The sequence below is a fragment of the Mycotypha africana genome (genome assembly GCF_025528875.1).
Source record: "Mycotypha africana strain NRRL 2978 chromosome Unknown BDF20scaffold_3, whole genome shotgun sequence".
Lineage (NCBI taxonomy): Eukaryota > Fungi > Mucoromycota > Mucoromycetes > Mucorales > Mycotyphaceae > Mycotypha > Mycotypha africana.
Window position 1 is genome coordinate 2,379,472 of NW_026515727.1, and position 27,187 is coordinate 2,406,658.

Consider the following 27,187-nt stretch of genomic DNA (forward strand, 5'->3'; position numbering starts at 1 on the left):
GTGGTTGTTGCTGCTGCTGCTACTACTACTAATGCTACTACTGTTGGTATTGACAATAATGTTTCTGCTACGTTTGGATCTTCTGATTGCCGTCAATTCAACAAAAGAACAAATACATTTGTTAAAACTTATGCAAACATGGTTCATACGCTAAAGGGTCAAGCTTGTCACGACACCTTTATGTTGAATGTCTATCAGGAGTTCAAAAAAGATGACAATCAAAAATCTGCTTTCGTTGTTTATTCCAATACCTGTTTAGAAAAAAAGCTTAATTCTCGGACATCACTTAGAGCCGCGTCCTCTTCAATCAATAAGGAGCTTTCTTGCAGTGAGCGATCAATTAAGAATGTCCAAAAAGGTAGCAAGTCTACTGCTACTTTTCCCCAGAAAAAGCATAGCAAGCTATGTTGCGCACAACATTCAGATTTAGCGATCTGTACTACTGACATTGAGAACGATAAAAGCAGAAAACGAACAGCAATAATGACCGAAACTGGCAATAATAGCATCGCTGAATTTGGTGTGCTACAAAAGAAGAAGATATCACACCAACCATTGCAGAAGCTTTCAGCAGCTATTACAAGACCAAGCAAAAGGAAGCGCGTAACAATCTCATCCATACTTCCGATCGGCAAAGAAGCTCAAGCAGCATTTGACGCTCTAGATATTGATTCAACAGATGAAGTTTACTATCCTGAAGGATGGATCCCTTCCAATCATGCTCTTGATGAACACAATGGAGCAATTAAATTTAGTTGGAAAGGTATATGAGCCCCATGATGACTTTCGTAATTTTTTATGTATCTCAAAGTCTAAACTCTCATCAATCGTCTATATTAATACAATTACAGGCTCTCCAATGAATATAGAAGGACAAGCTTATTATGATCATCTTCATCCTGCCGAAATAATGATGGCTTCTTCACTAAGGTTATCACCTGTTCAATACTTAAAATGTAAACGTACACTCATAATGGCAGCCAAGAAGCTTCAAGAGCAACGGGTTCCCTTTACCAAGTCCGTCGCTCAAAGATTATGTAGAGTGGATGTCAATAAGACAAGTGCTCTTTGGACAATCTTTGGTCAACTGGGATGGTTCAACTAATCCCAAGGTTTATGACCATCAACCCTACTCTTTTTTTTGTTATTTTCAAATGACTGTCTAAAACAATCATACGAAAGCATTTTTCTATTGTTCAGAAAATCGAAGGCACTCAAAAGATTACATAGATATACTGTTATTACTATACCTCCCTTTATTCCCTGCCATAGAGCGTTACCATTTACAAAAACACCAAAATTCCTTAGTGTTACAAATAATCATATTTGTTATACTGTAAAGCAGTCCAACGCAGATGCAGTTTGCTCCATATATCCTGGGTTTTGAAGTCTCTTGACAAGCTATATTTCCTGCTCGTTCCGCCATTTATCTTCCTGAAGTACTTTTATTCATAACCATTGCTATCAAACCCTCCGCCCCCACCCACGACGTGAGTGGTTATTCACTAAAATTGAAATCACCTTATCATATGATTCCTTGTTGGTTAATGATTATGGCTACATTGTACTACATGAATTGGATAGAGGTTTATCCAGCTTGCCTCTTCAGATCAATTTTAATCAATCATCAATAATTAATACCTCATTGATTACAGTTATCAATGGAGCCTTACCCAATCAAACTATCATTCGCTGTACAAGAGTTTTTGAAAAGCATTATTTCTGCCGTTGTTTGAACTTGTAGTATAGTGTCGCGCTCGCACCTCTGTTGGACTTGATCATGGTACATTGCCCAAGTGTCTTGTGTTACATTCCAAGCGACTGGAAGATACGAATAAAGGAAGCCAATCAGTGTGATTGAAAAAGTTATATTGTAGCTCATCTAATTGCTGCTAATAAATTGCAGTTGCATGGTAGAAACAGAGGGTTTTCTTTGGTTTTGTTTTTTTCTTTGCTTTCTTATCATTCAGCTATTTTCCTCCAACTAAAATGGCTTCTTGGTGTGAGTCCAATTTTCAAAGGCTCCCTCCCCCTGAAATTTATGATCGTTAACTCAGCTTTATCTAATATTACTACAGTTTCTCAACTTTCAAGTACTGTTTCAAATGTTACTGGTCTCGGCAGTGGTACTGTGGAGAAAGTAGAAACGATAGCCGATACAATTAAGGATGGACAGGCATATACAGCTTTAGATGAACATGATTTAGAATGGACATTAGCTTCAGGATCTTCAACGGAGAATCAAGTATTTTACGTAACAACACCCAAAGGTGGTTTTGCATTTGTGCAGCTTATTCATTCAAATATAGGGTAAAACTAGAGATTATAATATATAAAACTTTGATGGTATTGAAATTAACCTCAAGCTTGGTTTATGTGATCAAAGTTTGTGGAATCCAACAATATCATTTACCTGCAAGTTCTACGATCCAGAGACAAATACCAGCGTGTTCAAAAATATCAACATGAGTAATAAATTCGAATTGTCAAAAGATAAAAAATCTGTGAAAACAGATTTCTTCAATATACAACTCGACACTGCTCAGAGAATCTATAAGGTTAACATCACACATCCAGAACTTGTTGTATCCTTGGATTTCGAGTGTATAGATAAGGGATTCAAAGTAGGTGAAGGTAAAACCTATCTAGGTGGTGATAGATCCTCAGCCGCTGGATTTGTTTCTCACAAATTCTGGCCCAGAGCAGCTGCCAAAGGAACGTTCATTATCGATCAAAAAATTTTTGAGGTCGAAGGTCAGGGCATGTTCATTCACGCCATTCAAGGTATGCAACCTCATTTGATTGCTTCAAATTGGAACTTTGCCAACTTCCAATCAACAAATGGCTGTTCAATTGGTATGATGCAGTTTCAAACAACAAAACAATATGGTTCTGTCAATATCAATCAAGGATCCTTGGTTTTGAATGACAAACTTGTATGCGTATCCATTGAAAATCATGTTGAACTAAGTGATAAAAAGAAGGATCCTGATACAGAATATGACATTCCTCAGTTAGTCGAATTCACTTGGAAAGGAAAGACGATTAAAGCAGACGAAAGTGATACACCCAAAGATGTGGCTATTACAATGAAAGTACACCCTAGCAACCTAATTGACAAGATTGATGTACTTGCTGAAATTCCATATTTCATTCGAAAACTTGTTCAATCCTTAATAGTCAAACCATATATATATCAATGGATTGATAAGGCAACTGCCGAAATAACCATCGGTGATGAAAAAACTTGCGTTGAGGGACATTGCTTTCAGGAGCTTGTCTTTGTTTCCAGCTTTTGATATCTCTTATTTCCACTACATTTACTGCTTGCGTCTAGTTTATTTTATGCCTTAATTATAACAACTGTTAATGAAATTTCTCTATTTTTCAAATTTAATAAACTGTTGGGATAAACAGTTGCCTTTTCGCCAAGGGAAATACAGGCTAGAGCAGTATGTACTCGTGTGAGATCAAATGGGATCGCTCTACATACTACAGTTCGAATCTGTATATGCTCCTACTAGGTTTCCTTCAACAGGAGAGGAAAAAATTTGTATATCAGACCAGAACTGTATTTAATAATTGTAAAACCCTGTGGGCACACGTAACAAAAAGTATTGCCTCTTTATTTTACATCTAAATTGCTAGTCCGGGTATTATGAGATTTCGTAAGTTTATGATTTTTACCTGATGAAGAACATAAAAGACAGTATACAGTCTTCTCATCAATAATTTGCTAATTAGCATTAAGTCTTTTCTCAACGTTCATATTACCGCTGCAAATCAGCAATCGAAGATTGTTCACTGATAGTCGTATCGAGTAAACTTGTTACAGGAGGAGTTCTCTGTTCAGTTACTGCTTCGTTCAGATCTACCGTCTTCTTTTTTATCTACCGGAGATACCACCAGTTGTGGTTTCAACTTCTCGTTGTGATGCTGCTGTTGCCCATCAGTAAGTTTACCACTGAGTACGCATTGGAATTCCTCTGCTGTTAACTTAATGCCATCGTTTACTATAGACATGGCCACCGCAATTGTATTTGCATGTTGAGGTGATCTTTTATCTGACTTTACAGCAGCTACCTCTGATTGTGGTTCGTCAGTTGCTAACATTGACTGTCTTCTTCTACTCTTTGTAGAAGAAAGACTGATGTATCGTTGAATAGTGAAAGGAGGAGGATGAAAAGCTGTTGAAATGTTATCGTTCTCTTTCAGTTGTTGTGATTGATTTGGTACTTCAAACATCCTAAATAAACTTCTTTGTCTTTTTTTTCCTGACGGCCCTCCTTCCGCATTATCTAGCAGTAATCCTTCAGTATCATCCGCGAATGACTTTTCATCTTGTGCTATATTGCTCTCAATGACAGTGACTGGCATAGGTTGGCTTCTTGAATTATGCAGTAGTGCCACACCTGAACAAATACTCAAAAAGCCCAAGACGCACGTTGCAATATTCACGGGCGTAGAATCGAAGCCTCTGAATAACACAGTTGAGCTAACAATGGTCATTGTTGTGAAAATAACATAGTACGTTGGAGTAACCAAGGCTGTATTGAATAAATTCAGTGCTTTGTTTAAGTAGATAATCTCTACTAACAGTGTCACAACTGTTACTCCCAAAACGAGGTAAATAAACCAATTTTTGAATTGATTCTCTCGGGTCGTTATCGAATGAACAATGGCTGATCCAAGACCTTGAGTAAATACGACAGAAATGGAACCAATCAATGAACAAACAGTGATATAGATCAACATATTCCTTTTGCCCCATCTCGGTCCACAATAAAAGATAAGTATAAGTGATATAAGGATGGATAGACCGGCGTAAACAAGAAATCCTTTAAAAAAGTCAAAACAAAGAGTTAGTTTAGAAAAACTTGATACGTATCATTCCAATTCAGTCAATAACGGTAGTATTTGTGGAAGCAATCTTACCCACAGATAAAACCAATTGCTTGAACGCTTCAATCTTTGTATCTGCTGAACCTTGTTCGGGTGCATGCAATATGATAACAATAGCTCCCAAAATGCATTGAGCACATCCAGCTTTTCCTTGAAAACTTAATTTTTCGTTCAAAAAAATGGAAGACAGTATCGCACTGCGTATCATATACGAAAGAGGTAGCAAAAATCAAAGCCATCACTTATATGTCAATAAATGTATTTCTTTGTATGAAGGGTCTTTTCGTCCATTTTCAAAATCTCTCACCTGATGACGACGCTAAGAGCACCTAATGGTGTTACAAGGATAGCTTGTGTAAATGCATATGCTATGAAGTTGCATAATTCTCCAACGATCACTGTAATCCATGACGGAAATGTTAGTCTGCGTTTTTCAATAAGGTATAATAAAATTCTTCGTACTTAATATCATTCCGGTCCACCACATTGTTGATTTCAAATATGTGTAGCCTTCTCCAGGAACACCGCCTGAAATAACAAGGTATGTTAATATAAATTGTCAAGCCAAGAAGAAAAACGTGTACGATTAAGGCACAAACCTGATTGATTTATGGATTGTAATAGTCCCTTTTTCTTGAAAACAAAACTGCTACCAATAAAGATGCCTATATATTTTTCTTCCTATCAGTAACAAATCCAAGCAAGTATGGCTTTTTATCATGTTGAAGAACGATATACCGCTTGCAACAGCTAAAGATACACCGATTCCTTTGAATAAGCCAGCTTGGGCATCAGACGCATCTGAGGCGAATGGATTCACTGTGCCATTTTTTGCGCTCATGCGACTAATTTTTTTTTATTTATAAAGGAAAGGAGCGAAAGGAAATGAAAAAAAGAAATATAATCAATAAGAGAAGGAGAAGGGAAATCGAAATGAAAAAGATTAAAACTAAATTCTGTCTGTGGCTGATGTGATAGTAGGTAAACTCTTTAAGGATTTTAGCCTATTCTATGTACAAATGAGGAAAGTAAATAGATCAGCGTATCTGAGTCAGTCTCCTTTCTACTGCAGTTTCATATACTGCTAGTATTGGCTTTATCAACGAAATGGGAGCAAATAAGACCTGAGAGGCAGTCGTCAGTCTTAAGTACTACTTCGTTTTGAGGAAGCCTTTGATACAGTCAAACCTATGGATCGAGCGTCGTACATTACAATATAAATTCCCTTTAAACTTTTATCAAGATTTATTATATCAAAGAGGCGCATTCATAAATTTAACGAAATGCGCAGTAGTTGTGCCTTTTTTTGCTGGTTTATTATCATTTAATCCTCTACATCAACCTCAGTCTCCCTTTTCTTTGCACCATTCTTAACCTTTCTCTTTTAACTCGCTGATTTCTTTTCTTTTCTGGGCGGAGGTTTTATCATCACAACATGAACACTAGATGAATGGATAGCACCAATAATAGTATGTTATCGCTCTAGTTGTTGGTCGTTTTACAATAGCAGGACTGCCTTTTTTGATCTTGCCCAATTATTCCTCATGTTAATGTGATATCGAGCCTCATCAATGAAAACATAATCCTTGTAAAATCAGGGTTAGAGTCCTTCCATTTCATAAACCACTCATGCCCTGTATTACACAAACTGAGTTATCAAGTTACGAGTTGTTATTTTAAACCACTCCCAGGAAAGCGCAAAAGATACCTTTTAGTCTAATACAATCTTTCGCATTTGAAAATACAGAAATTAGCGGGAGATTGCAAAGTTTTGTTTATTTAAAGCCCTTGATCAATCCTTGTTAAGTGCATCAGAATTCTAAATAATGGAAATATTGCTTAAAATGGTCAGGCAAAAACAATTATGTCTGATGTGGCTTCAAACAGATATCTTGAGCCTTATCAATATGAATAAATAGTTAGAGAGGACATGGATTTATAATAATAGTTTATAACATTTGCTATAGTATGATGAATGGGTTACCTTTACCGTGTACTACTTTCTCTTTATCCTCATTATCGCTTTACTAGTTATAATGAAAGGTGTCTGGCAAGGTAACTGACTGCAACGTAAGCACTTGTATTATTGGGACCTTGTATAGAAAAATAGTAATATATTAGTATTACTTCCATCAAAAACAAATATTGTGCGGAGGAGAACTCAAGTCCAAAAGTCATTTATGAGCTATAAAAGGTGATAAAGACCCAGGGATTGGTGTCAAGAGAGGTTGTTTCATTCAAATAGTGGACTACTGACTCAAGCATCTCTTGCAAGTTTTTTTGTATAATAAAAATGCAAAATGCTAATACTTTCCTGTTTGTATCCCCTCTATCTCCCATTTTCTGTTGCGAATACTGTTGCGCCTATTATTTGAGCACAATTACCGAATGATTAACACTGTTGTTCTTTATTCCCTTGTCTTCAAGCTTCTTCGATCTCTTTGAGGATTATATTGCACCTGTAATTTTTTATTTTTATTTTTTGGTTTTAATTCAATATCATATTCCTCATTATGATGTTACCTCCTAACCTCTTCAAAAACGGCGTTTCTTTTAACAAGGGGAACGCATTGCTTAGTGTTCTGTCTGATATATTTACATCTAATATCAATGTATCAAAATGAGTGCAAGACCGATTTGGTACTATTTGTAGTATCAGTTCGCGATCATAAAAATCTCGAATGTAATATACATGGGAACGTTCGAAAACCACATGGACGAGAACATACTAGGGGAACAGGGTTTATACCAATGGGGACTGATATATTGGGAGATGAAGAATGGCTTAAAGTATGGCTTCAGTTCACGCGTTCTGACCATCATTGCCTTGATTAAAAAATATGTGTTTTATCACAAAGCATACAACTTCAATAACAACATTACACATAAGTTTACCGTCCCATAAAGGCCTAGGTATATATACTTTATTTCTCAGCTCATGTGCTAATAGTTATCGTCTTCTTCTCGCAAGTGCTCTTTGTCTTATAGATTCTATTTCTTCTGCACGACGCTTTCTAGTTTCCTGTTCTTCTCTTGCCGCCTTTTCTTCTCGCTCTTTCCTCACTCTTTCTTCTTCTTTTTGTTGCACTTGTAAATCTAATAACTCCTCCGTCGGCCGTGCTTCGCCATTCAATCTTGCCCGCGGCAATTGTTTGATACGCTCTTGGCCGTCACCTTCTTTCACCCAGTCCCACAAAATTTTACTCACTCCTTTCATGACAGCTTTGTTTGTATATGTGATATTGGTGTACATGACCCATTCCAATTCAGAGAACTGCAATTTGCTTCGATCAACCATATCCGAAAGCGCACAGGATGGATGTAAATGAAGAGCTACCAAAGCTGTGGAAGATATATTGTTAACTTGTCCTTCCTGGACTAAATGTTGATCCGGCGAATAATGTGAAAAAACACTGCGATGAGGTACTTTGTTGGCTATGTTGGTGAAATAGCCCCTTAAAAAGGATTTCAAAATTGGTATTGGATCTACACTCTCGTCACGATCAATTATATCCAACTGTCGTCGTTTATTATCGTGCTTCTTCCTGTCCGACTTCATTTTACTACTTTTCATCATAGGTGCGTGAATAATTCTCAGGCTCAATTTATCCAAAACATTTGTGAGTTGTTGCCGTACACTAGACGCCATTTCCAAGACCTTGTGATTAATGTATTTTTCTCGACACCATTGTCGGCTTTTACCGTGTCTTTTCCATTCATTCCACACATTTAATAATGTCATATGGTCGCCGGTGTGGTGAGCAAATCGTAATTTACAGGCTTCAGCAGCAATCGCTTCTTCTTTCTGTTGACGATGACTTGGGAATTTGAACAATTCTAAATCACTGGCTAACATACTGACAATAATTAACACTTCGTAACTGCAGCCGTAGTCAACTGAGGCCAACAGAACACGTGCTAATGATGGTGCTAAAGGCAAGTGATTCATTTGTTTTCCCAATTTGGTTACTAACCCATTTTCGTCTATAGCACCCAAGAGATACAATTGCTTCAGAGCATCTCTTACGAGTTGTTCTTCTGGTGGATCAATGAATTCAAAGTGTAGCACATCAACTATATTTAGATTTTTAAGTGCTAAAACTGTGCTCATCAAACTACTACGTTGAATTTCAGGAATGGTGTCAGGTATCATTCTTTCAAAATTCTCCTCGCTGTAGAGACGGTAAGCTTTGCCAGGAGCGGTACGTCCAGCGCGACCAGCACGTTGAATAGCTGCTGCTTGACTAATTTCCGTCACAAGTAAAGCATCCATGCCAGTGTTGGGATCAAAGGATTTTTCTTTAACAAAACCAGAGTCAACTACATATTTAATTCCGGGTATTGTCACTGACGTCTACATGAACAAAAATTTCTAAATGAGTATAACAATTTTTTCAAACGCATATTTTTTACTTTGAATGATCTAATTTTGTGTGCATTCAGACCTGGGCAACATTAGTAGCAAAAACTACTTTTCTACTCCCGGGCTTCGATTGCTCAAACACTGCCTTTTGATCATAGGTCTCCAAACTTGCATGTAGCGGATATACCACTGCACTGTGAATCTCTTCTTCGTCATATCCGTCCCCTCGAGGCTGCCTTTTAATACGCGGTACATTATTCTTGTTACTATACAACAAATCATTGAATTTTTTACACGCTCGGTCAATATCCTGCTGACCTGTTAAAAACACAAGGATGTCACCTTTCGGTTGTTTGATATGAACATCCCAAGCTACTTCTACCGCTTTATCGACACATTGGGATTTGAGCACAGACATGGTTCGAGCTGGTGCATCTAACAGTGGATAAATAATCTCGACAGGATAGGTTCGACCAGGAATTTCAAAAATAGGACATTCATCAAAAAAATCAGAGAATTTTGTCACATCTAAAGTGGCAGACATAATGAGAATCTTGAGATTGTTAGAACGCGCACGTTGGGTTTGCTTCAATAGACCAAAGAGGACATCTGTTTCCAAGGTACGTTCATGCGCTTCATCAATTATAATCACATCGTAAGCACTGAGTTGTGGGTCTACGGTAATTTCACGTAGCAGAATACCATCGGTCATGTATTTTAGTCGCGTATTTTGTGAGGTGCGATCATCAAAGCGGATAGTGTAGCCAACAGCATCACCCAAGCGTACATTCTGCTCCTCACTTACTCTTTTAGCCACTAATAATGTGTTTATCTTTAATAACCATAAAATCTACCTCAACTATAAATGAGCTTTGTACGGTTATACCTGTTATTGCTGCGATACGTCTAAAAATGAGGAAAATAGGTTTAATATAGGGCTTAATTATGCAAGAGTTTGCCACAAGCTCGTTACCTCGGTTGAGTAACTCCAACCTTTTTAATCTCGGGTATTTCTTCCAAAATGTACTGAGGTATCTGTGTAGTCTTACCAGAGCCTGTTTTATGCGATTAATTTGGTGATTAACGATCATCGATGAAGGTTTATGAAAGGTTGATGTAATTACCAGTTTCACCGATAATCACAAGAATATCGTATTCTCGAATGGCGTCTATTAGCTCAGATTTATAATCGAATGTAGGAAGACTTCTCCTTTGCTGCTGAATACGTTCAATTTTTGACGACATAATGAAGGACTATTTCAACAAAAAATTAAGTGAAAACTAGGAAAGCTTGTTTTTATTCTGGTAATGATAGGATGGCTCGGATGCATCGGGCTACGTTTAAAGAGATATTTTATTACAATGAAATTTTACCCAATGAGCACACAGATAAATACTTATTAAAATTGCCCGGGAAGGAAGATGACCAGAGGCAAACTAGGGAATAACAGAACGATCAAGGTGTAATTATCGCGGGCGCATACATCCAATCTAAGAGTAGCTGTCCTAGGTTTTCTGGCGGTGTTGGAGGCTCTTTATTATGTTGGAGGTAGTCAACTTCAAATAGTATTAGCTGCAGAGTGGGCCATCGAAGTGTCCAAGCGTGGCACCGTATTTTGTGCTGCCTTGAAGGACTGGTGGGTAACAAATTCAGCAAGAAAAAGATGGGGTCAGATATGGTGTGGGGAAGCTGTAAGCGGTTGTGTATCTTAATACAGTCAATGACGTGGGCTTTTGTAAGTGTACGCGTTGGATGCCAGAGGCAACTGGTTGAGTAGTTATTGGGTAGCCAGCCAAGGCGCCATCGTAGACATCGATCACGTTCAACAAAGGTCATTTGGAGCCAAAGAATGGGGTCGAGCGATATAACGGGTCGGCAGATCAGTAGTAGTTTTGAATGCTGTGGTGCATCGGGCTACGTTTAAACAAAGGATTTTTATTACTGACATTTTTTAGAGCCCAATGGACACGAAATATTAAACTTATCTAAATTGCCCGGGACAGCTCCAAAGGCTGAGGAGAATCTAAAAACCCCTTAGGGCTCAAGGGTAAAAAGGATTATGGACTAAAGGGTTGGGGGAGGGGAAGAGGGTAACCAGTCGAGCAATAGGTGCCCTAACCGAGGAGTTGTTGGCGGCTCTCGAGAGTGGTGTAATTAGTCGAGTAAGTAAAATTATTAAATAATTAATTTATTATTTAATACGATTAAAAATATTAAATCTTTTTATCGATTAGAAATAAACAAAATGTGACAAAGTACTGGCCATAGAAAATGCCAATTCTGTATTTGGGAGGGGTTTTTTATGGGATGTGTAGGAAGACAGTTGAGGACATAAGATATTGGATCGCAGACTGATGAGGGGAGTCGTAGGCGGTGATGCATGTTTAAACAGGAGATAACGTGGAACTTTGTAAGTAATGACGGGGGATGTTTAAGGCAATAGGTTCGGTGGCCTCCAGGAAGCCAATCCAAACGCCATCGGATACATCGGCCGCGTTCATTAGTTGACATTGGAACATAAAGGATCGGATCGCTAATTAATCAAGAACGGCATTGAGAGATCAGTTTGGAGTTGGGGCTGTTCGATTGTTGGATGTGAAGGAGGCTAGTACGGAAGTTAGCAATACAGCGTCGCAGAGCAGCTGATTCAGATCGTTGATTGAGCGGAGATGTATCGGGCTACAGTATTTCTTAAAGAACTTTAGTTTGGAGACATTTAGATAGCATCCACTTCCCAATTAAAGTAGAATCATTCGAATCCGAGAACTTTGTAACATCCATTACAATCGATGGTTTACGCCAGTTCGCCAAGCGGTCTCCTACCCAGAGTAGCCCTGGAAATGACGGATCAGGATATCCCTACTTAGCATTTTTATTCAGTCTCCCTTTTCTTCAGTCAATTATCGTAAAGGTATACTATCACGCTTTAAGTGATGGGATCTTTCCTAGATCATGAAAAGATATATGGGTCCGCCTTTTGCCCAAGAAAGGTGACTTAACGTCTCTGAAGAACTGGCGTCCCATTTCTTTGATTAATTGTGGCGGGAAAATCTTTACGTGCCTCCTCACACAACGCTTGGCTCCCATTATGACTAGAATAATCAATCCATATCAGAAAGGTTTTCTTCAAAACCGTTTCATAGGTGAGAATGGATTGATAGTACATCTAATTTTACAATAAGCGCGACAGTTCAGATCAGAAGGAATAGGCCTCTTGTTAGATCAAGAAAAGGCCTATGATCGTGTTCACCCCAGCTACTTGGAACGAGTCATGAAGCGCTTCGGTTTCCCTGCCACGTTAATTACTTGTGTTCAACGACTTTTCTTTGGCAATGCTGTTCAAATCAATACCGACGGGTTTTTCACTGATGATATTGCCCAGACCCGGGGACTAATACAAGGGGACCCATTATTCCCTCTCCTTTTTAACCTCGTACTTGAACCACTGCTTCTACCTATCTAACAGGATCAATCATTTCAGGGTTATTACTCGCATGTTCAAGGATCACCACAGCGAATCAAATGTCTCGCTTATGCAGACGACATCTGCGCATTTGTTAAAGATACCAATGATTTTCAACGGTTAAGTCAGCACCTTCAACGCTATGCAGAAGTTTCTAACGCTCAGTTCAACCAACACAAGACGGAAGCCTTTTCTCCATCAGGGAATAAATGAATGTCTTGGACAACCTTATTGCAGTCGCATAATATCTCTTTTTTTTCACACTAAGTTCTCGCCTTCCCCTCTCCGGTATTTAGGCTTTTATTTACCTTATACGACTTAACAACGAAATTACGTTCAAGATATGTTATTAGAATCTGTTCAACAGCAAGGGGCACTTTATTCACAGAGACAATTATCATTGCGCGGTCGGGTAACGATGATGAATACACTTATATTGTCCAAAGTTTGGTACTGTCTTCGTATATTCCATCCTACCAAAACCTTTATCAAAGCCTTACAGAAACTTAGCTATCAGTTTGTATGGCGGAAAAAATTCCCATTACTTTCCTATGATCGCCTGCTCATGCCCAGACACTGAGGAGGAGTTGGTTTGTGTTATTCTCACAACAGCCTTCTCTAGTTCAAGTACTCCTTCGCCATCATTTCCGGCTGATGGGCATCACATTTACTAGTCCCATACTTCCTTTCTTTTGCGCTATTCATCGAACTCCTCATCTTTGTCACCCAACCTCGTTTATACCGATTATGTTCACATCGTTTGATCATTTGGATTCTACCCTCCTTTTGGAGAATATTCCACTCAAGAGCTTGTTACTCTTCCCATTGCATTCTTTGTTTACACGCTTACCAGAGTCGCATTGGCTAGAACGCCATCCCAAGATGCTCGCAAACGCCTTTCTCCTCTACGACCGGTCCACTAACCGCCTCATAATGAAACGACCAGGTGAATATAATGTGTGACGTGTTTGGTGAGATAATAACTACAATACTCGAGTACGTACAACCAGGTAGAGAATACATTCTACCACGGTCTATCTATATTGAATCTAATATAGGTTATGTACAATAGAACAAGATACAGGCCTAAATATAATAATCACCCAATAAGCATCTGAACCTGAAATTAGTGACTAGCGTACGCGTCCTCAAATAATAATTCCCATTAAACCTCACAAAGTAAATAATCCTTCTACTTCATCTGAAGAACAATAAAGACACCTAAACCTCACAAAGTAAATAATCCTTCTACTTCATCTGAAGAACAATAAAGTCACCTAAGTTCATAGTCATCGACTTACAACTGTTATCAATTTTATAATAAGCAAATACAACAATGTGAAACCGCGGTTGCTTTCACATCTCTTGGGCCAATTACTCACCGACTCTGCAGTGCAACTTCACCCGTATATCCACAGATTGCGAGCAGGCTCTTCTACAGCTACCGACGACCCAGATAAGGCATTGGAAATTTCACTACTACGACGATTGGCCAACAGTAACCTTTGGCGTCATTATTCGGCTTCAACGTTTAGGCTTCATCATCACATCCAAATACAACAAGCATCAGGTATAGGGATGATCCCCAAACGGATGTTCACCCTGTTCTGGTCCCTTCCTTTGTTTCTTCCGGCTCGTGATCTAGGCTATCGCACCATTTTGAAAAAATTACCATGCTTATCAGTCTTACAAGCCGCAGGGATAGCTTCATCTGCTACCTGCAGACTTTGTAATCATGATATTGATACGTTCGAACATTTTACAACCAGTTGTCCACCACGCTGGCAGATATGGCAAGAAGGCCTCGCGATATATTTCCCGTCCTTCTGCTTTGATCCTCAAAACATCTCTGGCACTCTAAGATTACACCCGCCACCATCACTACCTTCGTCTGAGCAATCTCGATTTTTCACCGTCTGCTTCAGTATCCACTGGGCTATCTGGACTTCATTCTTTCGAATGATATTCCATGATATTCCTTTTGTCGTATTTGAGGGTAGATGATATACAAATATTAAAGATATAATTAGAAACTGCATAAACTCTAATATATGAGTACCGTGAATTAAGTGTTGTGTTTAGTTGACAACGTCATATGAGATGTGGAGAACTTGAATACGAATTATACAAGATCCTCACACCTCATTACTGCTGATAATATAAAGTGAAGTAAGAAACGAATATAGAATAAGTGATGATTCTTATACGAGATTAGGTACCTCGTATAGGGCTGAACAGGTTGTCATTTAGGATATATAGTTTACTTATTTTGCTATAATACGTTACTATATGACATAGGATATATAGTAGAATTAATATATGGACATGCAGGATATATTGATTCAACACCAAGGTATAATAGGTTATAAGTACTATTCTCTGCCTTCGGCATAAAGAATGATTACAAGATCATAGTTTGGGATCATCCTTTACAATAACTGTTCACTCAACTCAAACACCACGCACGAATACTATTTTCCTAATTAATTCTATTTTCCTGCAAGCAGTGCTACATAATGGTTAGCACGGGAAAATAGGTTAGTTGCATGATCACTAGATCAAGCCATGGATACGTTTACAAGTCCACCCGCTCCGGGTAGATGCGTAACCTCCTCAAGGGAGAATTCTATTCTTTTACGGTTCAGAAGACGTACGTCTTCTTTGAGTAGAATAACTCAGCTGTTAGTTTCTTATGAAGAAGATATTTAAATTTTTTGCAGTAGATATTTTTCTTCTTTTTGAACTTAACTTGATTCGAGTAAAGACCTACTAATTTGATATCGTTAAGCGTTTTACTGTTTTTAATTAAGTGATATTTAACTCTCAAGTCGTCGAATACCACAAGCACTACGCTCGAACATGTTTGAAGCATCTGTTTTCTGTAAGTCATGATCACATCCATAACAAGTGTAGTAGCAGAGTGTCTCACGAAGTTCTGTTTATTTTATGTTCTAGGAGCATAAGAAGAAAGAAATCGACAGAATCGTCAACGAATACTGCTTCAAAAAGATAATGAATGAGGGCTACGAATGGCCAAACGGGGTGGCCCGTTTGGAGAATACAGGAGGCTAATGCCATATGCAAAGCTGTTGAAGACGTACTGCCAGCGATCCCGAACATAGAAAATCTTACTGCCAACGGGTCGATGTTCCTACCAGCGTTAGGCTTGATGCTGCAAAAGGTGTTGCCTATTTCCGAAGCTACTACAGACGAGCAAAAAAAGCCACGACTTTTCTCTTTAATTCGAACACCTTCTTTGAAATGGCACCATATCCATATCAACCACAAAACGTTGTCTATTATAACGAGCCAAAAGTATCCTAGAAACACCTACAGAGAACAGGTTGAGGTCTTCCATTGCGTTTTTTACTTGTATACGTTTGGATACATTTCCGTCAATGATATTGTTAACGACCGTGAAATAAAGCTAAACTGCACTGCCCAAAGCGACGGACATGGTATTACACTACAGTTTGTCAGACGAAAGGCTACTTCCGGTAATACAAAGGCATTACTACAACTAGACGACTTCAACCTCGCGGAAGCAGGTGAGTATTTCCACCCAATTACTGTTGATCCTGGACGGAATGAAGTCTTTACAGCTGCGGTTGGCTTCAACAATGTTAACCATGAAACACGCAGTTGCAGCAAAGGTGAAAGAGCCAACTTTGCTGGCTATACGAGGAGAAGCACTTATTTGAAGAAATTAAAAGAAAGGAAAGTAATAACGTCCATTGAATCATCGCTGCCTTCACCGAAGGTTGTGTCTAAAGAGGCCTATATTGTGTGACTTGGAATACACATTGCAACATCTGCAGACACTATTTGACTTCTACAGCTTCAAATCGGCCCAGTTCAACTTCAACAATTACCAAGGCAAACAACGGGCAGATGCTGAGGTGGCTAATGATCTTAGGCGGCGGAGATGCTTTGAGGATCAAAGTCGAAGGATGGGAAATATATCGCGAGGCCTTCTTGCCATATCTGCCAGCGTGGTGGACAACTGGTTGTAAAATGTTCGAACGTATCAATATCATGATTACAAAGTCTGCAGGTAGCAGATGAAACTATCCCTGCGGCTTGTAAGACTGATAAGCATGGTAATTTTTTCAAAATGGTGCGATAGCCTAGATCACGAGCCGGAAGAAACAAAGGAAGGGACCAGAACAGGGTGAACATCCGTTTGGGAGGGAAACCGAAGCGCTTACCATAAAAGTTAAAAGATATCTCAAAAACTTAATGAAATGCAAAAATTTTATCTCAACTTTTGTGTTTCACAATCGCAAAAAGTGTGTCTCAAATAGCTTTTACCTGCCTTAAGGCAAGAAAAATGAACTATCGTTCTCAAAAGTACGTGAATTAAATACAAAAAAAAAAAACTATCGTTCTCACATATAAACGAATATATAGATTTCAATATAATTCAAAAAATATATACTTATATATGTTATAAAACTGTAGAAGCTTTTAAACTACAGAAAAAGTACCATTTTCATGTTTTTTTTTGGAGGACCAAACCGCAATCAAGTTGATTGAAAAAATGCAAGGACCGGCAATCAAATTTATAAGTAGTTGATTAAGCGAGGCGTCAGTACTGAGTCTATGTCTTCCCTTTTTCCTTTGTCCCTTTCCCTCACACTTTCCTTGAACCTCCCTGGGCAATTTTGATAAGTATTTATCTGTGTGCTCATTGGGTAAAATTTCATTGTAATAAAATACCTCTTTAAACGTATTACACGCTATGTGAATTTCATTTTTGAGAGAAGACGACTTAAACGTGGCAGAATCGAAGAGCTTCTATAATATAGCGGATTTAATATTTAAAGCGTCAGACGATTGGTATGGAAGAACTAATTGTTGGTACTAACAGTAATACGTTTATAAATAAAAAGGTCACTTTTACAAGGCTACAATAAAAGTGATCACTCTATTCTTCTAAATCAAGTAAAATGGGTGAATTATGCTTGAGAGCGTGAAAAATAAAATACTAATCGATATCAAAGAGTGTCATAGCCGATGTGATATAAATCTGAAAGTTCTTGCGGTATACTTATGCCTCAATGTACGCGCCTCACCTGATCTAAAGAAGGCCTTATAAAATGTTTGTGATAAGAAATACAGAAAGGGGACTAGAAGGCTTTCTTTAAAGTGGGTGTTAGCCGAGTTTATTGTACTGTATCTGCAACTTCATCTTTTGATCAACGTGTATGAAATAGTAACACTCTGGATACAACGGTCATTAAAGTATTTTTTGTTTATTGATTCAGCATAAAAATTTGAGCTATTACATGTTTTTCAGGAATGATTTGAACATCATTTCACTATTATACCAGCAAACCAAACTTGATGATCAAACATGCCATCGAAATGTAGGAAAAGAAATCAGATAGCTTTTAAAATAGAACAGGAGTAACATTAAGTTGCGTCTTCGAAATCTAAAATACAGATAGCACTTTATGAAAGATTATCCTTTCTTCTTGGGTATTTTGCTCCTAATGTTTGTTGTTGGCTAATTTCAATTAGAGGATCTTTTGTCACGATGAATTCGTCAACTATCTCGCCCAGGCTTCCATCCTCATTGGCTTGATAATGAGATCCTATTATACTAGTTGGTGTCACTTTAAAAGTAGAAAATCCGTAACCACTGTAACGTTTTGCAGACCATTCAGGATAGTATATGTTTTCAGAGGATGATTGAAAGGGCTCAGGTCCTTCAGGTTGCCCACCATTTCCTATCACAATTTGAAAGAAACTAGGCGCATTATGATACGTCATACTCATCGGCTGGCCATTTGCAACGGGATAAGTTCGTTCATAATTGTGTACATGACCACTCATATAGATGTCTACACGATGTTTTAGTAGTATCTGCTCCAAACCCCGGTTTCCTCTATCAATTCCATTTTCCTTGCTATCAACATTGATGCCACTCAAGCTGATACTTGATGCTTTGTCTCCATACTTAAGCCTGTCTGCTTTAATAGTGCAGTCAGGAGATTGGCTACTACAATAAATTGGATGGTGTGTCATAAAGATGATCCACGGTCGTTCAAAACGATGCTGGTTCGCTAGCGTAAGATCATTTTCCAACCAGTGATAAGCGGTTTGTTGCTCTTCAACAGAGCCTGTAAAAAATATTTCAGTAGAAAAGGAAATAAGGTGTAAAGATTTGTAATTAATGGAATACATAAGAGCATTCTCTGATTTGGACTCTGCGTATGGAACACTGTTAAATCTGCAATTACGGAGTAGAACAGAAAGGATATCATAGGTTAAAATTGATCGGGAGTTTTGTATTGTTGTATCATATAATACGAGTTACCTATTTTTGTAATGACTGAAATTATAAGCAGCCTCATGATTTCCGGTCGATCCCAAATAAGGTACTCTAGCAAAAATTTCTTGCATAAAATTCAAATATTCATCACCTTTTGTTCCATTGAAATCGTCCATATTGTAAGCTTGATCCCCGGCGATCGTAATGAAATCGTATTGGTGAGTTTTTCCAAAGTCTATCAAATGTGATGCAGCTACTGCATTACAAGCACCCTTAATATTCAGCAGCAAACAATTAGTATATAAGTGGTACCTTGTTATCATAATGCGAAGCATGTTTGCTTACAATGTCTCCTGTAGCTAAGAAACTGAATGCATCATCTCTACTCTCAGTAGGTGTATGGAATTCATAAATCTTTGACCATTGTATACGTTTTTTCTTGTGTCTTGACCCAAGTCGGTAATGATAGAGAGTATTTTGCTCAAGCAACTTTGTTTTGATCTTGTGTAAGTATAATTTACGTTTGGCTTCGCCACCATCTGTGAATATCCAGTCCTAATATACATAAACGTGTATTGTATAATATTTAGTCAAAATTTATCAAAATCAGCAACTTGTGCTTCCTATTGTGATACTACTTACTTGTCCAGACACTATTGTTGCTTGCCGAATACTGCTCGATTGAGGCCAATACATCAATATTGATTCCTCTATTCTCCCTAGTGTGGCGAATTGAACTCGTACAAATGAGGCATCATCAGTCCAAGAGAGCATAACTTGTTGAGGTTCATACAAAGCGTATGTTCTATTCCAATTCCGGCCTCCAGCGTTCCATTGATTGTAAGCATCTGGTAAACAAATCATTCCGGGGCTCCCATTAAGAACTTCTTTTTGTTTCGGCTTCTTTTTGAATAAGGATACAAAGGAAGATGCCGAATAGGGTGTCGTTGGTATTTGAAAAAATATACTGGAGGCTTGAACCATAGCGAGAAGGAAGGTAAAAATACAAACTACTCGCAGAACCATCGATTCGATATAGTTTGAACTTATAGATATGCGTAATTAACAAGCTAAAGAAAACTTCACAGTTGAAGGTCCTGTCAGGCTTATCAGATCTCCTCTTTTAAAGACGCAACCAAAGCTTTTATCCTACTTTTGATCTCGTCCAAGCTTAATTTAATGATCGCTTGCAAACAAAATATCTAACATTATATATTGAACATTGCTCCTTTCATTCAATTCGGGCCTTAGAATAACCTTCTAATTCTTCACTATGCTGATTACAATTTATATATGGGAGTAATCGATGCCTTGCTAAAGAAAGTAAGTAGATAACTAATTGAATAGCAATGGTACTCGCACAGGAGGTGCTTAAACTGAACTGCATGCTTAAGGCATTGGAAAACTTGCGTTTGGATGCCTTTATTGTACAGATCAAACTCAAATTTAAAAACACCTTATACTTTAATTGTATTGAATCATGTCATCGACATATACAAAATTGATCAGTCTTTATTTTGGTTTTACACCAATCTGTAGTTCTACAGCTTAATTTTTTTCAATTCATCCATTAGACCTTCCAATAGGTCTTGATCCGTACATTTCAACTCCATAGATAGTATCGCCTTCTTTTGTTCGTAAATTTCTATACTGTCACCATCAGCTTCCACTATGAATTTCAAGAGGCCAGCAACTTGAGCTCCTTGTGCTGTTTTACCATACAAAGATGCTGCGCCGGCCACAACCTCTACAATCAATAATCCGCTGGCTCTCGTCACTTGCTCAAACGCCTCTTGTAGAGCCAAAGGGTTGGGAACTGGTATATCAATATGTTCATGATACTCAAATTCGTAACCGTACTCAGAGAGTAAGGTAGCAAATGCTGTAGGATCCATCGCTTCGGTTCCATTTGAGTATGCCGACGGTGTTATGAAGAAGAGAGTGACAGGTATAGGTATTTCAAATGAATGCTGATGAATTGCTGAAGAATCCTCCACATCATAGAATAAGTCTCCTCTCACCGTAATACCCTTCTGCACCTGAGGGACTTCAAAATCCCCAACACATTCGACAGCTTCTTTAGCTTGCAACTCGAAACGTTCTCTTATTGAAGCAATATCATTATGTTGTTCATGGTGATCAATAAGTTTAGCAGTCTCATTATCGATAATTTCAATATAAACTTTTGGCAGCATCCTTTCGTCCAGTTTGTTTCGAATCGTATAATATATCGAGACCGTATTTTGCTCGGGTGTCATTATCTTATTATTTGTTAAATTTAATCTTACAGACTATTGAATCAAATACATCAGTATCAGTTGTTAATTTAAGTATGACTTTGTAGTTTAATTTCTTACCATTTCGATGTCGTCATTCTCAAATATATTCGTCAATGGTTGGTTGTGGTGTTGTGGAGGCTGTGGTTCTTCTATGAGTTCGTTGTTGCCAAGCTCTACTTCGGCTAAGGCTTCCTCTTCTCTTTTTTCATTTTGCTGTTGTGTGGCTGCTGCTGTAGCTGTGGAAGATCTCTTCTTTTTTATTTTTCTTGCTGACGTTTTCTTTTCACTGTTTGAGTCCGGCACATCCACATCTTTGCCCTTCGTGCTTGATTTCTTTTTCTTGGGTTTCTTAGTCGACGATAACGCTAGTTTCTGCTCTTCTTTCAATTGTTTCCTCTCGTACATTCTCTTTTGCATTTCCTTTCTGTATCTTGCCTCTTCTTTCATACGTACCTCTTCTGGACTGGAATACACTTTAGGTTGCTCAAAGCGTTCATCTTCTCCTAAGGGGGTAGATAAATCAACGCTGTTGAGTTCTTCAACCTCATTTGTATCGAAGATATATTTAGCATTTCGTTTGGTATATAGAGAAGGCATCGAAGAAGAAGAAGTATTGCTGCTTTGTGCAGAGGCTCTAGTACTGGATGTTTTCTTCGTTTTCGCTTTTGTTGGTTCTTCAGTATTATCAGATAATGTGGCGTCTTCCGGCATTTCTTCTTCCGCATAAACTGGCTTCTTAACCAACTTTTTCGATTTGGATTTTCTGTGGACCTTGATAGGTGCCTCATCTAAATGCAGCTCAACAATGGGAATGGATTCAATGTCACTGTCATCCAACTTGGATTTAGATTTCCGAGAAGACGCATCGTCGTGGATGTAGTAAGGATCGTTTTTACGAGCTTCTCTTCTGGCTGCGCGGCGTCGTTCTTTTTCCTCTTCAGCTTCATCAGAATCCTGCTTACGGCCGCTTCTTGTTTTATACTTTTTTGAAGTAGAACGCTTATGCTTAAATCCATCTTCAACTTGTTCATCCGAGGATTCATCAAATAGATCATCGATCAAATCCGGTAAGGGCTCATTAATGCGACTGTCCAAATCCAAATCCTGGGGTATGGGTACCTTTGATTGGGCTTTGGGAGCAACAGGATTTAGCTCATACATAAAAAATAGATCCGACAATCCAAGTAATAATGTAGGTGGTTCATGCGTCTCAGTTTGATTTAACACCTGCTCATCCTTCTTTGTCTGTACTGCCTCTAACACCAACAGGAATATCTCTTTCACATTTGACGCTCTTTCCTGCACTTCCAGATTTTCTCCTCTATTCAAAAATCCATCCATTTTACCAACCATCTTCTGTGTTACTTTGACGAATTCTTTTTCTAACTCTTCATGCCATTGCTCAACCAATTGTGAGCTCCAGTAAGCATATATTTTGATAATACTTTGGACATAGATTATTTGAACATGACTGGGCAACAATGATGATGGCGTTGCTGATATAGAGGTATGGTTATTTTCTCTGTGTTGCTGCTGTTTACGACTTTGATCATAGAATAAGCATTCCAAAGTAGTAGGAATGTCCTGCAAATAATGGCAGTATTCACCGCAAATCCACGCGGCAGCGGATAAGACATGAGGTAAATTACTATTTCGCTTCTTTGCTTGCTTTTCCAGAAACTGTGTGTTTCGTAGTAATTGGCTCATCAGTTGAACAGCATATTCGCGAACTGATTTTACACGAACGGAAACATCCATAAATTGTTGCGTAATTACTTCTCCTACCGAATCCGTTTCGTAGGTTAAGCGCATTAAAATATCCAAATACCATTCGAAATCAATAAGATGTTGATAGTGGTTTTGCGAACACATAAATATGATACGATGGATAATGTCTGTACGATAGGCGGGGTCGAAAAAATAAGCGTCTGTTGTAGCATCAGGATCATGCAGGTTAAGTTGCTCAGTATGATGAGATTGAGTGGGCGGTAAAATATGATTCATGAGACGCTTTACAATATCTTGCAAGTTTTTACGGTTGACCATGCCAACCACCAGATCTAAAGCACGTAAACGGATGCTAATATCTTCGTCATCAATGCATTCTAAAATGATATCCTTATGTTCGCCGACTAGTTTGGGGTGAGTGAGTAGCAATTTACCCATCGCCAAAAGTCCAACATATTTCACTATTTAAAGAAATACTCCATATAATCAATACCATTCCTATTAAGGTTGCTTTACTTTCAACATTTCTTACAGTTTTGATCTGGATCCTCCAAGAATTTTCGTAACTTCGTTGTACATGTTTTAGCTAAAGCATGTCCATTCTCAGCACCAGCTGCCTCCAAAAAACCACCGGTAATTACTGTGTATATACACTCATATAACAGGGACATGGCCGGTGTAGTTTGAATTAAGGTAGTTAATGGTGGTAATAATTTTTTAATGAGCCTTGGTTCTAACGGTGTCAAAGAAGCAAACTAAAAATTGATAGAACAAACGTTAGCCTCATATTGTTAGCTTTTCTTCGGTTCTTTAGTTCTTCGGTTTGGTTTTCACTAACCAGTTTGATGATCTTAATTAACATCCAGTTGTTGGATGATGTTGTCAGTAGTTTGAACAAATGCGGTGCTAGTGATAAGTAATTTTTAGGGTTTTTACGAGCCAATTCGCAAATGACACTAACAACAGCAGAAATGACCGCTAATGTGTACAATATAAGTCTATCTGAGCAAAGTAGCAAGCATAGTCTGAACATAAATGAGGAACTTACATGGATCAGGGTCCTCTAGCTTTTCTTTCAAACGCGGAAAACTTAATCTCAACGCTTCTGGGTATTTTAAAAAGATTTTGTACAATACAAGAACAATCTTTTTACGAATATAAGGTCGAGAATGATTCAGCATGCTAACTAAATCAGGTGAAACATCTCTTGCTAAATCAGGAGTAACTATATGCGATAAACCGTTGAGTGCAATACTGATATCGACAATATTTGGAGAAGCGAGGTCCTAGATTCGTGTCGATGTATTATTAGAAAATAATGATTTGGTATAAATATTGAAATGTTTGGTTGTGTAAGGATACCTTCTTAATGAGGTTAGTTGTCAGCATCAAAACATCTGTATCTTGTTGAAAAGAGACAGTTGCTGCCAAATAACCTGTCCTTTTATGTAAAAACTTTGCACTTGACATAACTTCGACAATATAGAAAGATGCCCAGGACATGTCATACCCGAGCATGTGAAGCTATGCATTGTTCAAAAAGAAAGGAATCCCAAATAATATAAGCAAAGTCTCATTCGCTTGCATAAGAAGTCAACGAAAGTTTTACTCACATAAGTTAGTTTGGCAATGGCAAGTGACTTAATATCCAAGTCATTTGATTTGATTTCTTTTCTTATATCTTGTAAGCACGACGCAATATACTTTTGCTCATTCTTCTTGTTCGCCCTGATTCCTCGGATAAGGTCAGTAAGAGACTTTTCAAACATGTGAAGATGGAGTTGACGGTAGTCGAAAGCTGAAACAAACAAGAAAAAGAATAGGGCCGAAATATAGGTAAAATCAACTACTGTAGAAGGTTGAGAGGCGTATCACGAATAAATAAAGTCCGCTTATCATTTCGAAAGAGAATAAGGGCGAAGTCCACAAAAAAAAGAATTCGCTGTAAATATTTAGAAGCCGGCTTTATCATTGCAAAAGCTGCAAATTGTTTAGGAATGGTTGCGCCATGGCCGTATAATCAATGAGACAATATGTAGCAGGTATATTGTGGGTGAAACTCTATTGGTCCTACTTGTACCTTTCATGACCGTATGGTTTTTATATTTGTTGTTTCACCGCTGTTTTGAATATCTTTATCAGGTCAACATCTTCTACATTTATGCGGTTTCTAACTATAGATATCGCTTTTGAAGCTGCTTTAGAAGAAAAGAGTATCAACGACCTGAAAGAAGAGCAAGCTTATAGTACATTAAAAATAGCGTTGTAACTGTAGGCGTACGTTACTTTGAGATCATATCTTTGAAAAGAGAGATAGTTCGCAATCTTCGAGGAGAAAAAGAAGACAGCGGAAACATAATGATTACCATGGATACAATGATCTTAACGCATGATAAGAGTCCTAGGCTTTAGCCCATAGCAGTTTTGGTACTCAAGCTCTTTCACGAATAATCCATCCTTTTCAGTAAATCCTTATTAGTCCAAACTGTAGGGTCCAACGATATCAATAGCAATAAGCCTAAACTTATCGTAAAAACATGAATTGACAAAATCAATGTCTTCTCCAAATAGTGGTACAGCTGTTTGACAATTTGTCTAAGGTGCAGTTAAACAGCTCGCATTATACTTTTGCACGGTAATAAGTATATCTGCTAGTTCTTCAATCGTTCTCTGCTCGTTCTGATAATTATAGAAACTGAATATCGTTGAGAAGCGACCACTGAACTTACAAAGTCTTTACAAATGCTGAATCATGTATATGTCATAACTGATACAGCCTTTTTTTTTGGTTTGGGTAAGGGCATTTTGTTTCCACATATTCTATTCCAGATAGTATCCTCAATGGCAATTAAATCCAAACAGTATATGCAGCTGATATGTCATCTTCAAAAATATAGCAATTATTGATCATACAATACGTTACCTTATGTTTATATAGTAATTTGAAGGATCTGATTGATGTAACAGCGATGTCAATATCGTTTATTTGAAATCAATGGCAGTGTTCGTCGAATTTATTCCTCAAAATTTGAATTGCTTAGTAAACAGCACTGTTCCTATTGGCCTCTCAGGTAATGTCAATTTGAGTATTATTCAGGCAATTTCGTAGAGAAAACATGTAGTATAATTTACTATCGCGTTCTCGTATAATAGCAATAACTATTCTTTGAAAAATATCTACTGATTTTGCAATACTACCATTACATAGAAATCATTGCAGAATGGCTTTGTTAGCGTTTATGGTGAAACTTCTAAACGAACATGGTATTCTCCTAATTTAATTCTTAATTAAAAGTAATGTACTGCGCATGCACACTATCGAACGTCAAAAGCACGGACAGATATGCGTCGAACAATAAGTTTTATTTTCGTCATTCGAAGAACAAGCTGAAATATCAAAAGGAATGTTATGTTTTGTGATAGTGTGGTCCACCATATATCAGATTGTAATGTTTACAATTTTTGAAACTTTCTTAAACTCGCCTCTACAGCTGCTGCTGCCCATTCCTCTGCGTGATGGAATCCATCTTCTGATGTTGAGCGAGCAATAGCTTGTTCGTCATTGTAACAAGTTAATACACCGAAAATCACAGGCACACCTGTATCCAATTGTACACGCATGATACCATGAGTGACAGCATCACAGATATATTCAAAATGGGCGGTGCCGCCTTTGATTACCAAACCAATACAGATAACTGCATCGAAAGGTCCTGTCTTACGATCTTTGGTAGACTTGTTCCCAAGGGCTGGTGAACCTAACAAATCATTTGCAGTTTCAGAAGCTTGCGTTTGAGAGAGCTCAATTAATTGTTTAGCAGCCATAGGTAATTCGTAAGCACCAGAGACCGAGTCCTGTCATTTTTACATTTAGGCAATCAGTGTTAGTTACATTAAAAATAGATCATAGACTGCTTACAGTGTATTGGTATTTTGTTTAGTATCTTCGATATTTACAGTATGAATATTTTCAGGCTTCACGTTGTATCTTTGAGTCAAAGTTTCGTAAACTTTGTTATAAAGTTGATCAACCAATGTATAATTCCAACGGGTATGAACAATAGCAACACGCAAGCCGCTACCGTCTAATTTGACCTTGGGTGATGCAACACCTTTTTGAAATGTCTTCTCGCTCATTCTTGTCAATTAAAAAACTGTAAAGCAAAAAATAGAA

At 38.0% G+C, this 27,187-nt stretch overlaps 9 protein-coding genes across 9 annotated transcripts; 3 read left to right on the top strand and 6 right to left on the bottom strand.

The window, feature by feature from the left end:
- Nucleotides 1-483: 483 nt before the first annotated feature.
- Nucleotides 484-1,105, top strand: BDF20DRAFT_816982 (uncharacterized protein; the record flags this gene model as incomplete). The annotated part of the gene is made up of 2 exons (XM_053077213.1): nucleotides 484-763; nucleotides 852-1,105. 2 exons carry the CDS (start codon nucleotides 484-486, stop codon nucleotides 1,103-1,105), a joined length of 534 nt encoding a protein of 177 aa, XP_052938571.1.
- Nucleotides 1,106-1,989: 884 nt separating this feature from the next.
- Nucleotides 1,990-3,299, top strand: BDF20DRAFT_905503 (oxidative stress survival, Svf1-like protein; the record flags this gene model as incomplete). Its single annotated transcript, XM_053083171.1, has 3 exons — nucleotides 1,990-2,002; nucleotides 2,079-2,310; nucleotides 2,387-3,299. The coding sequence occupies 3 exons, from the start codon at nucleotides 1,990-1,992 to the stop codon at nucleotides 3,297-3,299; spliced, it is 1,158 nt and encodes a 385-aa protein (XP_052938572.1).
- Nucleotides 3,300-3,849: 550 nt separating this feature from the next.
- Nucleotides 3,850-5,743, bottom strand: BDF20DRAFT_911837 (magnesium transporter NIPA-domain-containing protein; the record flags this gene model as incomplete). Its single annotated transcript, XM_053083883.1, has 6 exons — nucleotides 3,850-4,838; nucleotides 4,936-5,099; nucleotides 5,210-5,300; nucleotides 5,365-5,430; nucleotides 5,502-5,567; nucleotides 5,641-5,743. The coding sequence occupies 6 exons, from the start codon at nucleotides 5,741-5,743 to the stop codon at nucleotides 3,850-3,852; spliced, it is 1,479 nt and encodes a 492-aa protein (XP_052938573.1).
- Nucleotides 5,744-7,800: 2,057 nt separating this feature from the next.
- On the bottom strand, nucleotides 7,801-10,789 carry BDF20DRAFT_861740 (P-loop containing nucleoside triphosphate hydrolase protein). Its single transcript, XM_053080590.1, has 6 exons — nucleotides 10,663-10,789; nucleotides 10,390-10,600; nucleotides 10,239-10,320; nucleotides 10,152-10,171; nucleotides 9,348-10,081; nucleotides 7,801-9,256 (listed from the first exon to the last, which is right to left on the bottom strand). The coding sequence occupies exons 2-6, from the start codon at nucleotides 10,508-10,510 to the stop codon at nucleotides 7,853-7,855; spliced, it is 2,361 nt and encodes a 786-aa protein (XP_052938574.1). The 5' UTR covers nucleotides 10,511-10,600; nucleotides 10,663-10,789; the 3' UTR covers nucleotides 7,801-7,852.
- Nucleotides 10,316-11,178, bottom strand: BDF20DRAFT_408413 (uncharacterized protein). Its single transcript, XM_053075393.1, has 3 exons — nucleotides 10,667-11,178; nucleotides 10,390-10,604; nucleotides 10,316-10,320 (listed from the first exon to the last, which is right to left on the bottom strand). Exon 1 carries the CDS (start codon nucleotides 11,100-11,102, stop codon nucleotides 10,722-10,724), a length of 381 nt encoding a protein of 126 aa, XP_052938575.1. The 5' UTR covers nucleotides 11,103-11,178; the 3' UTR covers nucleotides 10,316-10,320; nucleotides 10,390-10,604; nucleotides 10,667-10,721.
- Nucleotides 11,179-15,267: 4,089 nt separating this feature from the next.
- Nucleotides 15,268-16,580, top strand: BDF20DRAFT_408436 (uncharacterized protein). The gene is made up of 2 exons (XM_053075394.1): nucleotides 15,268-15,610; nucleotides 15,685-16,580. The coding sequence occupies exon 2, from the start codon at nucleotides 15,746-15,748 to the stop codon at nucleotides 16,517-16,519; it is 774 nt and encodes a 257-aa protein (XP_052938576.1). The 5' UTR covers nucleotides 15,268-15,610; nucleotides 15,685-15,745; the 3' UTR covers nucleotides 16,520-16,580.
- Nucleotides 16,581-17,957: 1,377 nt separating this feature from the next.
- BDF20DRAFT_993930 (Metallo-dependent phosphatase-like protein) lies at nucleotides 17,958-19,780 on the bottom strand (the record flags this gene model as incomplete). Its single annotated transcript, XM_053085394.1, has 4 exons — nucleotides 17,958-18,964; nucleotides 19,052-19,278; nucleotides 19,352-19,561; nucleotides 19,649-19,780. The coding sequence occupies 4 exons, from the start codon at nucleotides 19,778-19,780 to the stop codon at nucleotides 18,184-18,186; spliced, it is 1,350 nt and encodes a 449-aa protein (XP_052938577.1). The 3' UTR covers nucleotides 17,958-18,183.
- A 767-nt stretch (nucleotides 19,781-20,547) lies between these two features.
- On the bottom strand, nucleotides 20,548-24,516 carry BDF20DRAFT_911842 (adaptin N terminal region-domain-containing protein; the record flags this gene model as incomplete). Its single annotated transcript, XM_053083884.1, has 6 exons — nucleotides 20,548-21,297; nucleotides 21,364-23,474; nucleotides 23,546-23,768; nucleotides 23,852-23,991; nucleotides 24,062-24,299; nucleotides 24,376-24,516. 6 exons carry the CDS (start codon nucleotides 24,514-24,516, stop codon nucleotides 20,548-20,550), a joined length of 3,603 nt encoding a protein of 1,200 aa, XP_052938578.1.
- A 1,950-nt stretch (nucleotides 24,517-26,466) lies between these two features.
- Nucleotides 26,467-27,150, bottom strand: BDF20DRAFT_905507 (6,7-dimethyl-8-ribityllumazine synthase; the record flags this gene model as incomplete). The annotated part of the gene is made up of 2 exons (XM_053083172.1): nucleotides 26,467-26,868; nucleotides 26,971-27,150. 2 exons carry the CDS (start codon nucleotides 27,148-27,150, stop codon nucleotides 26,467-26,469), a joined length of 582 nt encoding a protein of 193 aa, XP_052938579.1.
- Nucleotides 27,151-27,187: the final 37 nt, after the last annotated feature.

Bases quoted from the DNA above. Each gene is read 5' to 3' on its own strand.
- BDF20DRAFT_861740 (XM_053080590.1), bottom strand. From the start codon at position 10,510: ATGTCGTCAAAAATTGAACGTATTCAGCAGCAAAGGAGAAGTCTTCCT. The intron at 10,172-10,238 runs GTAACGAGCTTG...CCTCATTTTTAG, and splicing joins GTTGGAGTTACTCAACCGAG to ACGTATCGCAGCAATAACAG. The intron at 10,082-10,151 runs GTATAACCGTAC...ACACATTATTAG, and splicing joins ACGTATCGCAGCAATAACAG to TGGCTAAAAGAGTAAGTGAG.
- BDF20DRAFT_408413 (XM_053075393.1), bottom strand. From the start codon at position 11,102: ATGACCTTTGTTGAACGTGATCGATGTCTACGATGGCGCCTTGGCTGG.
- BDF20DRAFT_408436 (XM_053075394.1), top strand. From the start codon at position 15,746: ATGAGGGCTACGAATGGCCAAACGGGGTGGCCCGTTTGGAGAATACAG.